Source organism: Bombina bombina, chromosome 1 (assembly GCF_027579735.1).
Source record: "Bombina bombina isolate aBomBom1 chromosome 1, aBomBom1.pri, whole genome shotgun sequence".
Lineage (NCBI taxonomy): Eukaryota > Metazoa > Chordata > Amphibia > Anura > Bombinatoridae > Bombina > Bombina bombina.
In genome coordinates this window covers 590,623,929-590,642,686 of record NC_069499.1, presented here as the reverse complement: position 1 = coordinate 590,642,686, position 18,758 = coordinate 590,623,929, and the positions used below count along the sequence as shown (strand labels likewise).

General features: G+C 37.1%; 1 protein-coding gene across 2 annotated transcripts in view; it reads right to left on the bottom strand.

The window, feature by feature from the left end:
• The window catches only part of USP40 (ubiquitin specific peptidase 40), a 133,165-nt gene that overhangs the window by 79,094 nt on the left and 35,313 nt on the right, over positions 1-18,758 (bottom strand). For both annotated transcript variants that reach the window (XM_053698878.1, XM_053698879.1), the window contains exons 16-19: positions 7,723-8,036; positions 7,509-7,635; positions 5,576-5,633; positions 3,309-3,362 (exon numbers count right to left, since the gene is read on the bottom strand). In XM_053698878.1, the coding sequence (XP_053554853.1) occupies positions 3,309-3,362; positions 5,576-5,633; positions 7,509-7,635; positions 7,723-8,036 (553 nt within the window). The remainder of the gene's footprint in view (positions 1-3,308; positions 3,363-5,575; positions 5,634-7,508; positions 7,636-7,722; positions 8,037-18,758) is intronic.

Here is an 18,758-nt window from a genome sequence, read left to right as displayed (position 1 = left end):
GTCATAACAGTAGCCATATCTTGTAATGTTATCTGTAATGGCCGCCCAGATGTACTAGGCGCCATAATATCACGCACCTCCCGGGCGGGAGATGCAGGTACTGCCGCGTGAGGCGAGTTAGTCGGCATAACTCTCCCCTCGCTGTTTGGTGAAATTTGTTCACATTGTACAGATTGACTTTTATTTAAAGTAGCATCAATACAGTTAGTACATAAATTTCTATTGGGCTCCACCTTGGCATCGGAACAAATGACACAGATATCTTCCTCTGAGTCAGACATGTTTAACACACTAGCAATAAACTTGCAACTTGGTTATAATCTTTTTTAGCAAAAACGTACTGTGCCTCAAAGAGGTATTAAACGATTAAATGACAGTTGAAATAATGAACTGAAAAACAGTTATAGCATCAAACTTTAAAACAACACAACTTTTAGCAAAGGTTTGTTCCCATTAGTAAAATAACAATAATTAAATTTGACATAAAAATTACAGAGCAACGTTTTTATTCACAGTCAATATAAAATTCTCACAGCTCTGCTGAGAGAATATACCTCCCTCCAAAGAAGTTTGAAGACCCCTGAGACCTGTCAGAGATGAACCGGATCATGCAGGAAATATAAGAGTAGCTGACTGGAAATTTTTGATGCGTAGCAAAGAGCGCCAAAAACGGCCCCTCCCTCTCACACACAGCAGTGAAGAGAAACGAAACTGTCACAATTAAAAGCAAACAACTGCCAAGTGGAAAATAATGCCCAAATATTTATTCACTCAGTACCTCAGCAATGTAAACGATTCTACATTCCAGCAAAAACGTTTAACATGAAAAATACTTATTAAAAGGATTAGTGACTTTTAACAGAGTAGTTCCGGTGAAATACCATCCCCAGAATACTGAAGTGTATACATACATGTCATTATAACGGTATGGCAGGATTTTCTCATCAATTCCATTCAGAAAATAAAAACTGCTACATACCTCAATGCAGATTCATCTGCCCGCTGTCCCCTGATCTGAAGCTTTTACCTCCCTCAGATGGCCGAGAACAGCAATATGATCTTAACTACTCCGGTTAAAATCATAGTAAAAAAACTCTGGCAGATTCTTCCTCAAACTCTGCCAGAGAAGTAATAACACGCTCCGGTGCTATTGTAAAATAACAAACTTTTGATTGAAGTCATAAAAACTAAGTATAATCACCACAGTCCTCTCACACATCCTATCTAGTCGTTGGGTGCAAGAGAATGACTGGGACTGACGTAGAGGGGAGGAGCTATATGCAGCTCTGCTGGGTGAATCCTCTTGCATTTCCTGTTGGGGAGGAGTTATATCCCAGAAGTAATGATGACCCGTGGACTGATCACACATAACAGAAGAAAAGTGTATTAATATAACCATGTTGGTTATGCAAAACTAGGGAATGAGTAAAAAAAGAAAACATTTTCAAGTAGTCTGTCCCTTTAGGTAGATGTATCCCATGATTGTCATATGTCAATAATTCAATAAAATACATTCAGACAATAAAGAACAGAGACTGCTCCACAGGGTTTCCAACTGTATGATAACCCGGCTTGCTTATTTACAAATTTCCAACTATGGGCTAGATTACCAGTGGTGCGTTAGCGTGTGCATATTACAAAAGTTGAAAGTAAACGCGACAGAACAAAAGCAAATTAAATTTGCATTCACTGGATTAGCGCAACAAGCAAATTAAATTTGCATTCACTGGATTAGCGCAACTGAAGTCCTCACATAAAGGGTCATGGCTAAATAAAATATTGCACGAAACACAATATAAATACATTATAAAATACATTTACACTCATACATACACTATCTTATAAAAATTAGACATTTAAAAAAGTAAGAAGGGTTCAAGGGTATATAACAAGGTGTTTGACTGGAAAGGGCTATAATATATATATATATATATATATATATATATACCTAAACATGTGTATGTATGTATGTATATATATATATATATATATATATATATATATATAAAAATATATGTGTGTGTGTGTATATATACATACATTTATAAACACATGCATACACATATACAGGTGTATGTAAAAGTCTATGTCTGTAAAGTCTATGGGAGAAGAAGTTAGCGCGATCCTGATATCCGAAGACATGAAGTTAGTACGCGTTGGTTTTAATTTGTGGACAAACAATTTACTTTCAACTTGTGATACTCGCACTAATCCGCACGTTTTAAAAGTTTACCTCTGGCAAAAGAGCTAAATAGCCCAACACTTGTAATATGGCCCTGTATGTGGTATTCTCCAGCTGGAAATCTGATGCACTGTGAAGCTTTACTTTGAGTATCACACTTAATTGTCCGGAAGTTTCACATTTGAATAAAGGAGGTCAAAAGAAATCATGGAGGTGGTACTCAAAATAAAAGCATAAACCTTTATAGAAAAGCAACGTTTTGGAGCTCCTGCCCCTTTCTCAAGCTAACAAAAAATGGTGACCACTTTTTGTTAGTTTAAAAAAGGGACAGGAGCCCCGAAACGTTGCTTTTCTATAAAGCTTTCTTCTTTTGTTTTGAGTGCTACCTCCATGTTTTTTTCTGAACTTTATGAATGGGATCTTTGAGGGGAGCCTGGCAGGTGTTGCACCGTCTACTCATACCTGATTACAAATAGGTGAACTGCTGATCCTATGTGCTTACTTAAAGGAGATCAAAAGCCATGGTCTAATATTCTGTAGATAAAAGCCAAAAGCATCCACTAGTAATTCGAAAACTGGTAACTGCCCAATAAAATGATAAAGTGTCTGTGTTAACTAGTAAAAGTCTTTACAATGACACTTTTAGGAAACCATGTTAAAACTGGTGGAAAATTTAAGTACAGAATTTTCTTCTACACTTTAGAAACATTAAAGTAACAGTAAACACGTTGTAATTGCAAAACATTACTGTTGTCTTGCTATAGAACATCAGCCAAGTCTAAACATTATTTAAAAAAATTAACATTTTGTTTACTGCAATTGTTTTTCAATAGCAAAACTCCACCCACCAGATGGAGAAGCCAATCTCGGCTTGAATCTGCAGACAACAAGGCTAGTCCTTTTGAAGTTAGCAGGGTGCAGTTCCAGCTCTGAGAATTAGAAAACTCACAATTTTCCAAGCAATATTTAATGTGTGTACTGGGTTTAAGATGTGCAGCAGTTAAATATATTTTGTAAATTTCCCATTTTAATTTTGTTCCTTACTAAACAAATATAATAACTACAAATTTGTGAGCAAACACGTGCAATACGCAATATACTGATGCTAGTGGTTTTTCCAACTCACTTGGAGGAAGCAGCTTTCCTGTTTTCTCTACAGGTCTCAGACAGGTGTCCTCTCCTGTGACCAACAAAAAGATTTTTTTTTTTATCTAGTACAAATCAGCATCATAATGGATCAAGCAAAAACTTTTCATCCACAGAATCAATATTCAATGTAAAGTGAGACAGCAGTATGTCCATGCATGTAATTTTGCCTTGCAAACTAATTCAAACTAATAGTCTAATGAATGTAGGAAATATGAAATATATATTGAAAGCAGCATATTGATAGGAAGAACCGAAGGAGAATGTTTTCTAAACACTCAAAAAAAATCAGAATGGCACGGGCATGGAGATTAGATGAGTTTCCTAAATCCTTTACAAATTAATTCAGAATGGCTGAGATTGACTCAAAATACAAGAAAAAAATGTGGACAATTCTAAAGTGTAAAAACTAGAATAGGATACAAAATGCTCACACAGCATTACCCTTGGATTTGAATTAGCGCTTTGAGCAATATGGGATGAAGACATCATGATGGGTTCAATGGGTTTCTAAAGCGCATCTTTTTAGTGGTGAAGTTAATCCCAATACATAATGTGAGAGAGGCACAAAGCTAACACTGCTCTAACTCTATAGTAAAACTAGACCGTTGTCTTCCAATTGTGTGAAGTGTAGATTTGCTAGTGTGGTCTTACCTTTCTGCTATTGCATTATTATGGTTTAAGGGTTTCTTTCCTCTTCGTGATTTATATGCAATAAGGGAAAGAAATGCTAACAGAGCAGGTCTTCTGTGCAAATCCTTTCTCTCAACAAATGTATGATTTGAACTATATTCCTCTAGTTTTTCATTTATGTACACCACAGTACAAATGTTTTAGGCAGGTCTGAAAAAATGCTGTAAAGTGTAATGCTCTCAAAAATAGAAATGCTACGATTAACAAAATGCAAAGTGAGTGAACAGAAGATAAACCTAAATCAAATCAATATTTGTTGTGACGACACTTTAAAACAGCATCACTTTTCCTAGGTACATTTGCACACAGTTTTTTAAGGTACTCAGCAGGTAGGTTGTTCCAAACTGTGGCTTCAGGAAGCCTCAGTTGCTTCTGTCTCTTCATCTAATCCAAAACAGACTTGATGATGTTGAGATTAGGGTTTATTGATAAAAAATAAACTATTATCTATGACAGCATTCTTACTTAAAGGGACACTGAACCCAAAAAAAATGATTTCATGATTCAGATAGAGCATGACATTTTAAGCAACTTTCTAATTTACTCCTATTATCAAATTTTCTTCATTCTCTTCCTATCTTTATTTTAAAAGCAGGAATGTAAATCTTAGCAGCCAGCCCATTTTAGGTTCAGCACCATGGATAGCGCTTGCTTATTGGAGGCTTACATTTACCCAACAATAAGCAAGCATAACCCAGGTTCTCAACCAAAAATGGGCCGGCTACTATGCATCACATTCCTGCTTTTTAAATAAAGATAGCAAGCGAACGAAGAAAAATTGATAATAGAAGTAAATTAGAAAGTTTCTTAAAACTACATGCTCTATCTGAATCACGAAAGAAAAAAATTGGGTTTAGTGTCCCTTTAACAGCATTTTTCACACCTACATAAAACTTTTGCACAGTAGTGTATATAGATGAACATTATGTTTCTTGTGTTTTAACCTAATGATTGCAAGATAACAATCATTGCAGGTTTAAATCTCACAGCACTGCTTGAATGGTTCACAATTTCATTTATTCCTTTAAAGGGACAGTCTAGGCCAAAATAAACTTTCATGATTCAGATAGAGCATGTAATTTTAAACAATTTTCCAATTTACTTTTATCACCAATTTTGCTTTGTTCCCTTGGTATTCTTAGTTGAAAGCTTAACCTAGGAGGTTCATATGCTAATTTCTTAGACCTTGAAGGCCACCTCTTTTCAGAATGCATTTTAACAGTTTTTCACCACTAGAGGGTGTTAGTTCACGTATTTCATATAGATAACACTGTGCTCGTGAAGTTATCTGGGAGCAGGCACTGATTGGCTAAACTGAAAGATTGTCAAAAGAACTGAAATAAAGGGGCAGTCTGCAGAGGCTTTGCTACAAGGTAATCACAGAGGTAAAAAGTATATTAATATAACTGTGTTGGTTATGCAAAACTGGGGAATGGGTAATAAATGGATTATCTAGCTTTTAAAACCCTTTAAGGCAGTTACCAATTTACTAACAGTCATATAGTGAGGTGTCAGGGGGCATATCAATGAAAGCAGAAAGTCTAAACTCCTTACCTCTTACTTCATGTGGTCCCATCATTTCAATTGCCATAATAAGGATATTGGAAATTGTCTGAGGAGGCCAGAAAAATAAGAGGTTTCAAATGAAGGCAATTAAAACTAAATTAACCGAAGCAGTTTAAATGCTACCTGTAGATGTTAAGGGATTTTAAATACAAAATTACAAATTAAACCCTAACAATTTGAATAAATCAATGCAATCTACATAATTTATATTTACAGATGCCCCCATTATTTAAATTTGCACTTGTTCTACTCATTACAGGTTAAAATGCCTCTTACAGACTACAAATTTTAGTTGAACCTGCAACATGTAGTTATTTATTTACACCTAATTATAACTGGCGAAAGCAAAGCAAATAAAATATATACTTAAAGGAACAGTCAACACTGTAGAGTTGCATAATCAACAAATGCAAGATAACAAGACAATGCAATAGAACTTAGTCTGAACTTCAAATGAGTAGTAGATTTTTTTTCTGACAATTTTAAGTTATGTCTTTTTCCACTCCCCCTGTACCATGTGACAGCCATCAACCAATCACAAATGCATACACGTACCATATGACAGCAATCAGCCATTCACAAATGCATACACACTTATTCTTGCACATGCTCAGTAGGAGTTGATGACTCAAAAAGTTTAAATATAAAAAGACTGTGCACATTTTGTTAATGGAAGTAAATTAGAAAGTTGTTTAAAATTGCATGCTCTATCTGAATAATGAAAGTTTACTTTTGATTGAGTGTCCCTTTAAAGGGACACTCAAGTGAAAATAAACTTTTATGATTCAGAAAGAGCATGCAGTTTTAGGACACTTTCCAATTTACTTTCATTATCAAATTTTGCACAGTCTTTTTATATTCACACTTTTGGAGAACAAGATCCAACTGAGCATGTGCACAAGCTCATAGGGTATATGTATACTAGTCTGTGATTGGCTGATGTCTGTCATTTGATACAGGGGGCCGGAAAATGGCAGAAAAAAATAATTTGTAAGAAAGAAAATCTTCTGCTTATTTAAAATTCAGAGTAGGTGTTCAATAATGATCTTTTTATTATGCACTTGTTAATTATACAATTCTACTGAATCGAGTGGTCCTTTGAGAGTCTATCATTGGAATAGTCATAAACAGAATAACCCAGCAAATGTTGGCAGCATTAGAAAAACAACTATTCTATGCAAACTGTTAGCAATCCATTGCCTTCTGCTACGTAGGATTATCTATCCAACTCATCATTCTAACATAGGAGACTAAAACCCTTAGTAACTATCATTTGAAGTGTATATTGTAGCTTTTTATTTTTTTTAAATATATTGTATTGAAGTTAAAGTACAGAGTCAAGCAAACTGAATATTACAGAGATAAGTCTCCAAATTTACATAATAAACCAACAATTCACATAGGCTGAGGAGACAAAGCATTAGACATTGAAAAGGACATCGCAGAATTACACTCAGTGTGACAGTTATATTATAATATCCAATATAAACCTTAAAGTTTACATAATACTCAATAGCCCCCAAAATATTGTAAGAGCTGAACATAAGGCATACCCCTAATGAAAATTAGTGGCCTCTTTTGGACCACATTAATTAGAGGGGAGAACAAAACAATCTGATTATACCTACAAGCTCAACCCATTTTATTAGGTTGTGGCTTCAAAACACAAAATCAGCCTTTTTATTTGCACAAACAAACCTTAAAAAGCAAATCTTATACATTTTATACTCTGCAGCTGGTAGAAAAAGTAATTGGAACACATTAAGGGAAAAACTATTTTATTGTATACTGTCTCTTTAAGGTGTAAGTGCCTTTTGTTTAGCGAGTCAGTGCTCCATGTGGTGGGTTGAGGTGTTTTCTGGTAAAGTATGGGAAAAGGAGCAATTCATTAGTGTCCTTGATGGGTGTTAGAAATACTTACAGTGTTAAAAGTTGTGAAGATTTGGACAGATTGCTTTATAACCTGAGACTTGCGCCAGTCTTCAACGTGGAGAAAGTTTTGATCTGAGACTGGAGATGAACTGCTAACCAGAGCTTGAGTTAACTCCCTGTAGTCCAAAATCCAAAACAGGTAGGCTAAGTTTTACTAAAATGGTTACAGAACACATAGGAAATTGTGATTCTCTCACACCTACCCCTCTCCATGAGTATCCAACAAGAGGACTGAGCTCCCATCTTTGAGGCCCAGATCTCGCAAAGTCCTGCTCATGTCTTCAGGAGCGAAGACAGTCCAGCCTCTGCTGTTCTCTGTTGATGGGTAGCACAGCACTGGGTCCTGGTGTAAGTGAGAGACCAGCTCCTTCTGCATATCACTAAGGCACATATTGGATGGGAAAACATTTAAACTCTCTGTATAAGGATTAGAGGGGTCAGTGTATCCAGATTGATGCTGAATGGTAAGGAGGAGAGGAGCACAGTTCTCCCCAGTTGGCACAGACAAACCCCCAACCTGCAGGAAAAAAAACAAATAATTAAAAATACCTTTTTTTGTATATGTGTAATTATTATCAGAGATTTTCTTACGTAAGAAGTGTGAAGTACAAAGACTATTATGGATATAAAAAAAATCCCTGGGATATGCATAAGGCTATCCTAAGAACTAAGTTTACACTTTAGAAAGAAATATGGATATACTCAATGGGCCTTCTGGGTTATATCTGAAATCAGATGTCTGTAATTATATGTTTTATTAAGAATTGCATTGTATAAGATCTGCAATCAAAATTAATGTTTTTTGAAAAATGTTAACCTGCAAAGTTGTAAGTAAAATTTGCATTGCCCAGGGACATAACATCCTTTGCAAAACCTCATGTGTCCTGTACATTCTTTCTTTTTTTTTTTTAGCTAATTAGGGACTGATATCAAGCAATCATTTTGTAGAATGCACCATGGAGAGGATTCTGAAGTTTGCACATCTTGCAATAATTGGAAACATCACAGCTTTCTTAAACAAAAAGAGAAATTGAGTAAAATAAATAATGTATTTCACAAAGTATTTTTACTATTTATAATTTTGTGGGAGAATTCAAATTTAGGGCCAGATTACAAGTGGGGCGTTATTTACCGCTTCCGCTGGAGCACTAATTGCGCTAGAAGTAATCTTTTTGCACGCGTCGAGTTGCGCTGGTATTATGAGAGAGAAAGTAAAACGATATCGTGCTAACCTGACGCACACAAACAGGTTACTTCTAGCACAATTACACTGTCGTGCAAAATATACCCTCTTCCCTCATAGAAGTCAAAGGAGAGAAAAAAGTGGGGGTAAAACCTAACATCTGACTATTCTCATATGCACTAATCAGACATGAAAATATGAATATTTCACATTCCAATGTTCTGCACATAGTAGGATCTGTTCTATTTATACAAAAATAAAGATCTTTATATATATATGATGGTATTTTGGAACAATATATGTATACATATACATATATATACACATACATACAGTATATATATATATATATATATATATATATACATACACACACAAACATGATTAGCTATATGTATAGATATATACAGATATATATATAGGAATATCTATTTATAAATACATATAACATATTCTGCTATGTGCAGAACATTGGAATGTGAAATGTTTACTGTAAATATACACTAAAACACTTTATTAAAAATGAATATTGCATAAATATGCTATCACAAGTTTTCAGCTACTTAATTGCAAAGGGTATCAATGCACTTATATATATGTACATAATTTACATATGTATTTATATGTGTATATATCTCTGTAAATATATATATATATATATATATATATATATATACACACACACACACACACACACCTTTAAAGATGTATATGTATGTATCCCAATGTTAAAGGGACATTTCACCAAAAAACTTTCTCCCCTTTAAATTATTCCCAATGATCCTTTTTACCTGCTAGAGTGTATTAAATTGGTTGCAAGTAGCTCCTTTACTCATATTTCAGCATTTGAAATAGCTGATTTAGCTTGTGGTTTCCCAACCTATACTGAAAGTTTTGATACTGGCGTATACGCTATTGACAAGCCTAAGTAAACACAGTCAGCAGAAGAGATTACATTCTCAGTGGGGGGCATGATAGTTAAGTAATAAAATGATAATTTTCCATTGTTCTCTCTATGTATTGAGCTTTGGTGTTCCAGACAAGATAAGGAAGCAAGTCTGTATACATAAAAGTGATAACATAATGAGATCTGATATTACCTGAAGCTCAATCCATTGTAATAGGCTGTGGTTTCAAAGCACAAAACCAGCTACTTCATATACACAAATAAACCCGAAAATGCAATTTCTCAAATATTTTATACTCTGCAGTTGGTATAACAAGTCATTTAAAATACATTTATGGAAAAACAATTTTACAGTGTACTGTCCCTTTAATGTCCTTTGCCAACTGAGATCTCATATCTGTACTTTGTAATCCATTTTTTATGTGTTTTGTGACACTTTTTAATTTTGCGAAACAGTTAACCACAGCTCTGAGATTGCGGTAATGATTCTAGCGAAAATTTGTAATATGAGTGCAATTTAACCTGCGCACAAACTATGGCAAAAAACGTTACGCAAAAATTTGCGTGCCACTTGTAATCTAGCCATTAATGTTTTATGTCTCTTTAAATGGCATCGTATAGATTTTTAAAAATTAGCCTGAGTTTAATTCATTACATTTTTTATATTTATTTATTATCTTACATTTTTATATTTTTACCAATCCGCCGATAAGCGCAGCTCTCCTGCCCGCCATATTGTCTAATTGATTGACAGCTGATGATTCTTCAAACAACTATTCCTTGTTTACCCCCCCCCCCCCCCCCCGGGGCGATCATCCCCTTTGCATAAACGTCATGGCCCGGGGGGAAACAAGGATTAGTTGTTTGAAGAATCGTCAGCTGTCAATCAATTAGACAATATGGTGGGTGGGAGAGCTGCGCTTATCGGCGGATCGGTAAAAATGTAAAAAGTTAAGAAAATAAATAAATATAAAAAATTTTATGAATTAAACTCAGGCTAATTTTTAAAAATCAAGTCCATACGATGCCATGAGGCATCCGTGTTAAAAGGGACACTAAACCCCAAATTTTTCTTTCATGATTTAGATAGATAATACAAATTTGAACAACAATCCAAATTACTTCTTTTATTTCATTTTTTAGATATCCTTTGTTGAAGAAAAAGCAATGCACATGGGTGAGCCAATCACATGAAGCTTCTATGTACAGCAACCAATCAGCAGCTACTGAGCCTATCTAGATATGCTTTTCAACAAAGAATATTAAGAGAATAAAACAAATTAGATAACAGAAGTAAATTAGAAAGTTGTTTGAAAATGCATGCTCTTTCTAAATCATGAATGAAAAAAATTTGGGTTTCATGTCCCTTTAACTTTACATTCACTTTAAAATACTACACAATTCGCAAACAGAACAGCAGTGTAATTTAAAGAAAACAACACAGAACACAGCAAATATTTAAAGAACAGCACCACACTCAGAATAACAGAATAGAAATTTAATTCTCATAGATGTAATAATTATTGAAAATGAAACAATATTGCAATATGCACTTAAGATGTATTTTACTTGTTGTTGCTGTACAAAATGTGCTTGTCCCACAGTCAAAAGAGACAAATTCTCTATCCTAAATATGCTACTAAATACTGCAAATTGCTTGAACCAGCTACATATCTTATCTTCCTTAATTAAGCCCAGTTAGGACTAACTTCACTTAAAGGGACAGTCAACACCAGCATTTTTGTTGTTTAAAAAAATAGATAATCCCTTTATTACCCATTCACCAGTTTTGCATAACCAACACTGTTATATTAATATACTTTTTACCTCTGTGATTAACTTGTGTCTAAGCATCTTCTGACAGCCCCCTGATCCCGATATTTTATTTATTATCTATTGACTTTCATTTTAGCCCATTAGTGTAGTGTCTGCCACAAGCCACGGGCATGATCACAATCGCCTAGATTACGAGTTGTGCGGTAACAGGGTGCGTTGCTAACTTGCAGTTTATTGTCACCGCTCACTTACCTGCAGCGCTGGTATTACAGGTTTTTATAAACCCGGCGTTAACAGGCAAGAAGTGAGAGTAGAGCAAAATTGCGCTCCACACTGCACTCCAATACCAGCGCTGCTTAAGTGAGCGGTGAGCTGGTTGTACCTGCTCGTGCACGATTTCCCCATAGACATCAATGGGGAGAGCCGGCTGAGAAAAAGTCTAACACCTGCAAAAAAGCAGTGTAAAACTCAGTAACACAGCCCCATTGATTCCTAAGGGAAAACACATTTTATGTTTACACCTAACACCCTAACATGAACCCCGAGTCTAAACACCCCTAATCTTACACTTATTAACCCCTAATCTGCCGCCCCCGACATCGCCGCCACCTACATTATATTTATTAACCCCTAATCTGCCGCCCGACATCGCTGCCACCTACATTATACTTATTAACCCCTAATCTGCTGGCCCCACCATCGCCAACACCGACATTATATTTATTAACCCCTAATCTGCTGCCCACAACATCGCCGACACTTACATGTTATTAACCCCTAATCTGCCGCCCCCAACGTTGCCGTCACTATAATAAACATATTAACCCCTAAACCGCCGTACACTAGTTAAATATTATTAACCCCTAATCTGCCGCACCCAACGTCGCCGCCACTATATTATATTTATTAACCCCTAAATCTAAGTCTAACCCTAACCCTAACAGCCCCTAACTTAAATATACAGGTGGCCCTCGGTTTACAACGGTTCAATTTACACTGTTTCAGAATAACAACCTTTTTTTCCAGTCATGTGACTGCTATTGAAAAGCATTGAGAAGCAGTGCATTTATTAAAATAGCCAGTAGGTGGAGCTGTCCACTTGTGTTGCAGCAAAGCCAAGCAAGCTGAAATTAATCAGTTTAACCAGACCTGAGCTATCGAGCAGATTTCAAATTAACAAGATATTCCGTTCTATAAATCAGTCCAGATTGGAATGCATAGAAATAACTTTTTGCAGAAAAATGCAAGTGAAGTCTGTGTTGTGTGACTATTTTATTAGGTTTATAATGCTGTTTAGAAAAAGTTTTTGTTCATTTAACTTAGTTTAATTATATATTCTGTGTTGTGTAATTATTTTATTAGGTTTATAATGCTGTTTAGCATTTAAAGTCTTCATTTCAAAGCTTTAAAAATAATGTATTAGGTGTTACTTATGACAATTTTGAGAGGGGCCTGGAACCTAACTCCCTCACTTCCCATTAACGTACATTATAAACTGGGTTTCAATTTACAACGGTTTCAATTTACAACCATTCCTTCTGGAACCTAACCCCGGCGTAAACTGAGGGCTACCTATTAAAATAACTATAAAGAAAAATTCCTATCATTAACTAAATAATTCCTATTTAAAACTAAATACTTACCTATAAAATAAACCCTAAGCTAGCTACAATATAACTAATAGTTACATTGTATCTATCTTAGGTTTTATTTTTATTTTACAGGCAAGTTTGTATTTATTTTAACTAGGTAGAATAGTTACTAAATAGTTATTAACTATTTTTTTTTTTAAATAGTTTTTATTGAGGTTTACGGTGGAAAAAACATACATATAGAGACACAATTGAAACTGCCATATATCAACAAGAAGCAGCATCATACAGGAAGTATAATTTTAACATATAGCTCAGTAGCTACTAGCATCAAGTCAATAATAACAATAGTATGTCATACAGAGTTTCAAGGCAAAACAAACCTCACACATTTTTTCTTTTACGTATTACATCGATTCATCAACAGTCAATAAGCAATATTGTATGGTGTAAGCATAGTTTGTCGAGTTATGTATCAATATCAAGCGAGAGATAAAACGACGACAAATATATGGCATGTACTAAGGAAAAAGGAAGGAGGGAGGACAGGAGGGGAAGAAGAAAAAAAAAAAAAAAAAAAAAAAAAAGGGGGGGGGGGTGGGGGAAAAAGGAGGGGAAAAGGAAAGGATGATGAGGGGGGAGGGAAGAGGACAATGACTTCTTACTTCTAATTCTAGGTGCTATTGTAGTTCTAGTTCTCCACAGGGGGACCCACCGGCGGCTGGCATCCATCCCCTCTAGGTGGTACCACCAATAATCCCAACACAAAGAGCATCTCTAACACACAACAATCTCGCCCTCTAGGCATCGTCGCCAGGCTTCCCAGCACAGACAGTGAATCGTGATTTTGTTGTTGGCTGCAAACACCGCGCATTCCATAGATTCAATGTGTGCCATTGTGGACTTAATCTGACTCCATCTTGGGCCCTTAGATTGGAGCCATGCTTTAGCAATATGCAGCTTAACGGACATGAAAATATATATACACAGGAATTTTAAGTGTCGAGGCATCTTGTCGGAGAATAAGTGAAACAGTGCTGCAGCTGGGCGATTTGATTCCACCATACCTAATTTGGTACAGTAATGAAATGCCCTGGTCCAGATTCTTTGAATCTTGGGACACTCCCACCACATATGGGCTGGGGATCCTACTCTGCCACATCCCCTCCAGCACATAGGGGAATTTGTTTTGGAGATTTGAAATAAGCGTAAGGGAGTGTAGTGCCATTGTGTCAAAATCTTAAAATAGAGTTCAAAGTAGGTAGTTCTATGAACCGCGCTCTTAGTTAGCAAGGTTGCGGACCTCCAAGCTTCTTCAGGAGCGTCGAAGTGCAGAGCGCCCTCCCAATGAGTGATATAGAAAGATTTATTGTATAGAGGTGCCTGTATGAGGGCGGAATAGGCGAGAGAGAACACCCTCGGAGCAAGATATCTTGCATCCCAAAGCTTTTCCCACAAGGTTCGGGGTCTCAAGGGTCCTGAGGCAAAACCCCAAGCACGTAGAAAGTTTCGCAGTCTAAAGAACTCAAAGCTCATTAGAGGTGAAGGGGAGAATCTGCTTTGGAATAGGGCGACTGAAAGCAAACCTGTATCCGAGAACAAATCTCCTATAGTCTGGATCTCCAGTGCTTCCCACTCCAGAGGATGCGGATCTGCTAAGGCCCCCAGTAGGCCTATGATAGAGTGGATCGGGGAGGGGTGTGGAGCTATTCCATTCCTATGATGAATTTTGTCCCAAAACTTCAGGTTAGAGGCTATAATGTAGTTTAAACTTATCTCTGATTTCCTGGAGTGTCTGGGAATCCAAATTAGATCTCGCAGACTAAGTCCCTTTGGTAGGGATGCCTGTTCAATTTCTGCCCATCTACTCTCGGAAGAATCTATACCCCAAGCTGTGATATGGGCTAGCCTGTAAGCTTCATGGTACACCGCTATATTGGGAGCTGCCGCTCCGCCAGCTAATACTGGATAAGACATGATTTTCATCGCCACTCTGGGGCGCTTTTTCTTCCAAATAAAATTATTGCACAACCGCTGGAACTGTGAAATGATGCTCTTAGGTATAGGGAGTGGAAGACACCGGAAAAGATATGTTAATTTTGGCAAGAGGTTCATTTTAATGGCAGCTATCCTTCCCCACCAGGAAATATTAGGTGAATCCCATTTCACAAAATAATCTTTACATTTTCGTAGTAGGGGGTGGAAGTTAGATGATATAATAGTAGAGATATTGTGTGACAGAAAACCCCCCAAATGTTTTAGCTGCGTAGTGGACCAGACAAAAGGGAACCGTCGTTTTAAGGCCTGAAGGTCTAGATTGGAAATGTTTAAAGTGAATGCTTCGGTTTTAGGGTAATTAAGTTTGTACATGCTAATGCTCGAGAATGTTTCTAATAAATCGAATAATTTCGGTAGGGATTCTAGCGGGTCGGTGACCAAAACAGTTAGGTCATCCGTAAACATAACCACCTTTTGGGTGGTATCGTGTAGTTTAATCCCCTTTATCTCAGTGGACCGCCTAATGGCTTCCGCAAGCGGTTCCATCATAAGGGCGAAAAGCAAGGGGGATAGTGGACACCCCTGCCGGGTTCCATTCGTAATTTTGAATTCGGGGGACAAAAAACCTAGGCCCCTTACTCGGGCTGAAGGATTAGAATATAGCACAAAAATTTTAGTGCAGATAGAAGGTGTGAACCCAAAATGCTTCAGTACTTCTCTCATGTATAGCCAGTCGACTCGGTCAAACGCCTTCTCGGCATCAAGCGACACAGCAGCGCATGATAGACCGATCAAAACAGCCAATAGAATGCGAGCTCAATCTGATTGGCTGATTGGATCAGCCAATCGGATTGAACTTGATTCTGATCGGCTGATTCCATCAGCCAATCAGAATATTCCTACCTTAATTCCGATTGGCTGATAGAATCCTATCAGCCAATCGGAATTCGAGGGACGCCATCTTGGATGACGTCCCTTAAAGGAACCGTCATTCTTCAGTTGGACGTCGCCGGAAGAAGATGGGTCTGCGGTGGAGGTCTTCAGGATGGAGCCGGTCGTCATCGGATGAAGATAGAAGATGCCGCTTGGATCAAGATGGTTGCCGGTCCGGATCGCCTCTTCTTCCCGGATAGGATGAAGACTTTGGAGCCTCTTCTGGACCTCTTCAGCCAGTATCTAGTGTAGTTGCCTAGCCAGACATATCAAGATTGCTATGTAAAGCGGTGCTGTAAAATAGTGGCCTCCAGGTTGTGTGGAGAAAGGAAACAGCACGAGCAACTCACACACACAAAAAAAAAGGAAGGAAAGTAGCAGTAGACAGTAGATACACTCTCCAGGGGATTTGTCACCACTGGACCAAGTCGGGCAAGGAATTTGGGTATGACCTGCTGCAACCAGGTGCAGCAGGAAAGGAGGGAGAGTGTTTTCATAGAAACATAGATATTGACGGCAGATAAGAGCCATAGGCCCAGCAAGTCTGCCCGACCTTACCTAACAGTATAAACTTATCTGGTTCGTAGGATAGCCCTATGCTTGTCCCATGCATTTTTAAAGTCCCCCACAGTGTTTGTTGCTACTACCTCTTGAGGAAGTTTATTCCATAAATCAATCACTCTTTCTGTAAAGAAGTGCTTCCTCAAATTACTTCTGAATCTACTACCCTTTAGCTTGAGCTCATGACCCCTTGTTCTTGAATTTTCCATTTTATGTAAAATACCCACAGCCTCAGTTTTACTAAACCCTTTAATGTACTTGAAAGTTGCTATCATATCACCTCTTTCCCTTCTCTCCTCTAAGCTATACATATTTAGGTCATTGAGCCTATCCTGGTAAGTTTTATTTTTTAGACCATGTACCATTTTGGTAGCCCTCCTTTGCACAGATTCAAGTTTGTTAATATCCTTCTGAAGATATGGTCTCCAGAACTGCACACAATACTCAAGATGAGGCCTAACTAATGATCTATAAAGTGGCATAAGAACCTTACTATTTCTGCTGCAAATACCTCTACCAATACATCCAAGCATTCTGCTAGCCTTACTCGCTGCATTACTACATTGTTTACTAAGTTTTAAATCATCTGAAATAATAATTCCCAAGTCCTGTTCCTCGTCTGTAACAGTCAGTAAAGTGTCATTGAGTCTGTAATTAACATTTGGATTTTTCTTCCCTAAATGCATTATTTTACACTTTGCTGTGTTAAACTTTAGACCCCAGTCATTTGTCCAATCCTCCAATTGTTGTATATCACTTCTCATTTTGTCTACCCCCCCTGGAACATCCACTCTGTTGCAATTTTTTGTATCATCTGCAAAGAGACATACTTTCCCCTGTAGCCCTTTGCTGATATCGCAGATAAATATGTTAAACAAAACAGGCCCCAGAACTGACCCCTGAGGAACACCACTAGTAACAGCCCCCTCTGCTGAATGAACTCCATTTACTAAGACACTTTGTTTTCTGTCCTTAAGCCAGCATTCCACCCAGTTCACAATTTTTGAATCTAGACCAAGGAGATATAGTTTGTGAATAAGTTTATTGTGTGGGACGGTGTCAAATGCTTTGCTGAAATCTAGATATGCTACATCAACTGCTCCTCCCTTGTCTAATACTTTTGTTACATAATCAAAGAAGTCAATTAGATTAGTCTGACATGATCTCCCTGAAGTAAAACCATGCTGATTTTGGTCCTCTAAATTGTTTGTCTTTATGTAAGTCATAATTCTTTCTTTTAAGAGGCTTTCCATTAATTTCCCTACTACTGAAGTTAAACTAACTGGCCTGTAGTTGCCAGATTCTTCTCTACTGCCCTTTTTATGAAGGGGTATTACATTTGCTATTCTCCAATCATCTGGGACAGCTCCTGTTAATAGTGACTGATTAAACAGATCAGTTAATGGGACAGTTAGCACTGATCGAAGTTCTTTTAAAACCCTTGGATGAATATTATCAGGACCCACTGCCTTTGTAACATTTATTTTTGATAATGCTAACAAAACCTCATCCTCTGTAAAAAGATTACTGTTAAGCTTGTTTCTATTTTGCGTTGCATCCCTTAATGTAGACATTGTATCTTCACAATCTTTAGTGAAAACAGAACAGAAGTAATCATTGAGACAGTCTGCAATCTGCTTATCTTATCTGCTAGTGTGTTCACGTTGGTTATGTATTTATATTGCAGGGCCAAGTCTGGCAGATATACTTTGTCTTCTCTATTGCAATTTGACTTTTAGTGTAGGAAGTGTTCAATTTGTAACTAGGCACCTGCTTATGATGAGATAGAGGGATATTGCCCCGTGAGATCAAGTGAGAAAATGTCTTGCAGTATATATTTTTGGGGAACTTGTTCAAGGATGTTATGTTTGGCTCCCAAATTGCTCTGATTGTGAATTGCAGTGTCAAGATGAGTTGGGAGAATATTTACCTTTAATTTGGATAATGCACAAATGTTCGGTTAATGATAATGCTGAGTAAAAAAGCCCGCGTGGTGGTAGTACTGTAATATCCTGCAGGGCTAATGTAACACAATGATCATAAAAAAAGGAGGTGAATTGTGGTTTAAATATTTCTGCTGCTTGTATGAGAATCCGAATACCTCCTACGATGAATTTCTTTCTAGGCTGATACTTAGTTCAAAGGCATTGGGCATATGCAGCGTTATAAGGAAAACAGTGAAGTGCAGCACTGATTTAAAAATGGCGATTTTCCCGCCACAGCTACAGGCCTCTTAACAGCAGTGGTGTAATTATATTTATCCCACACTTGTCTCCACTTAAATCTATG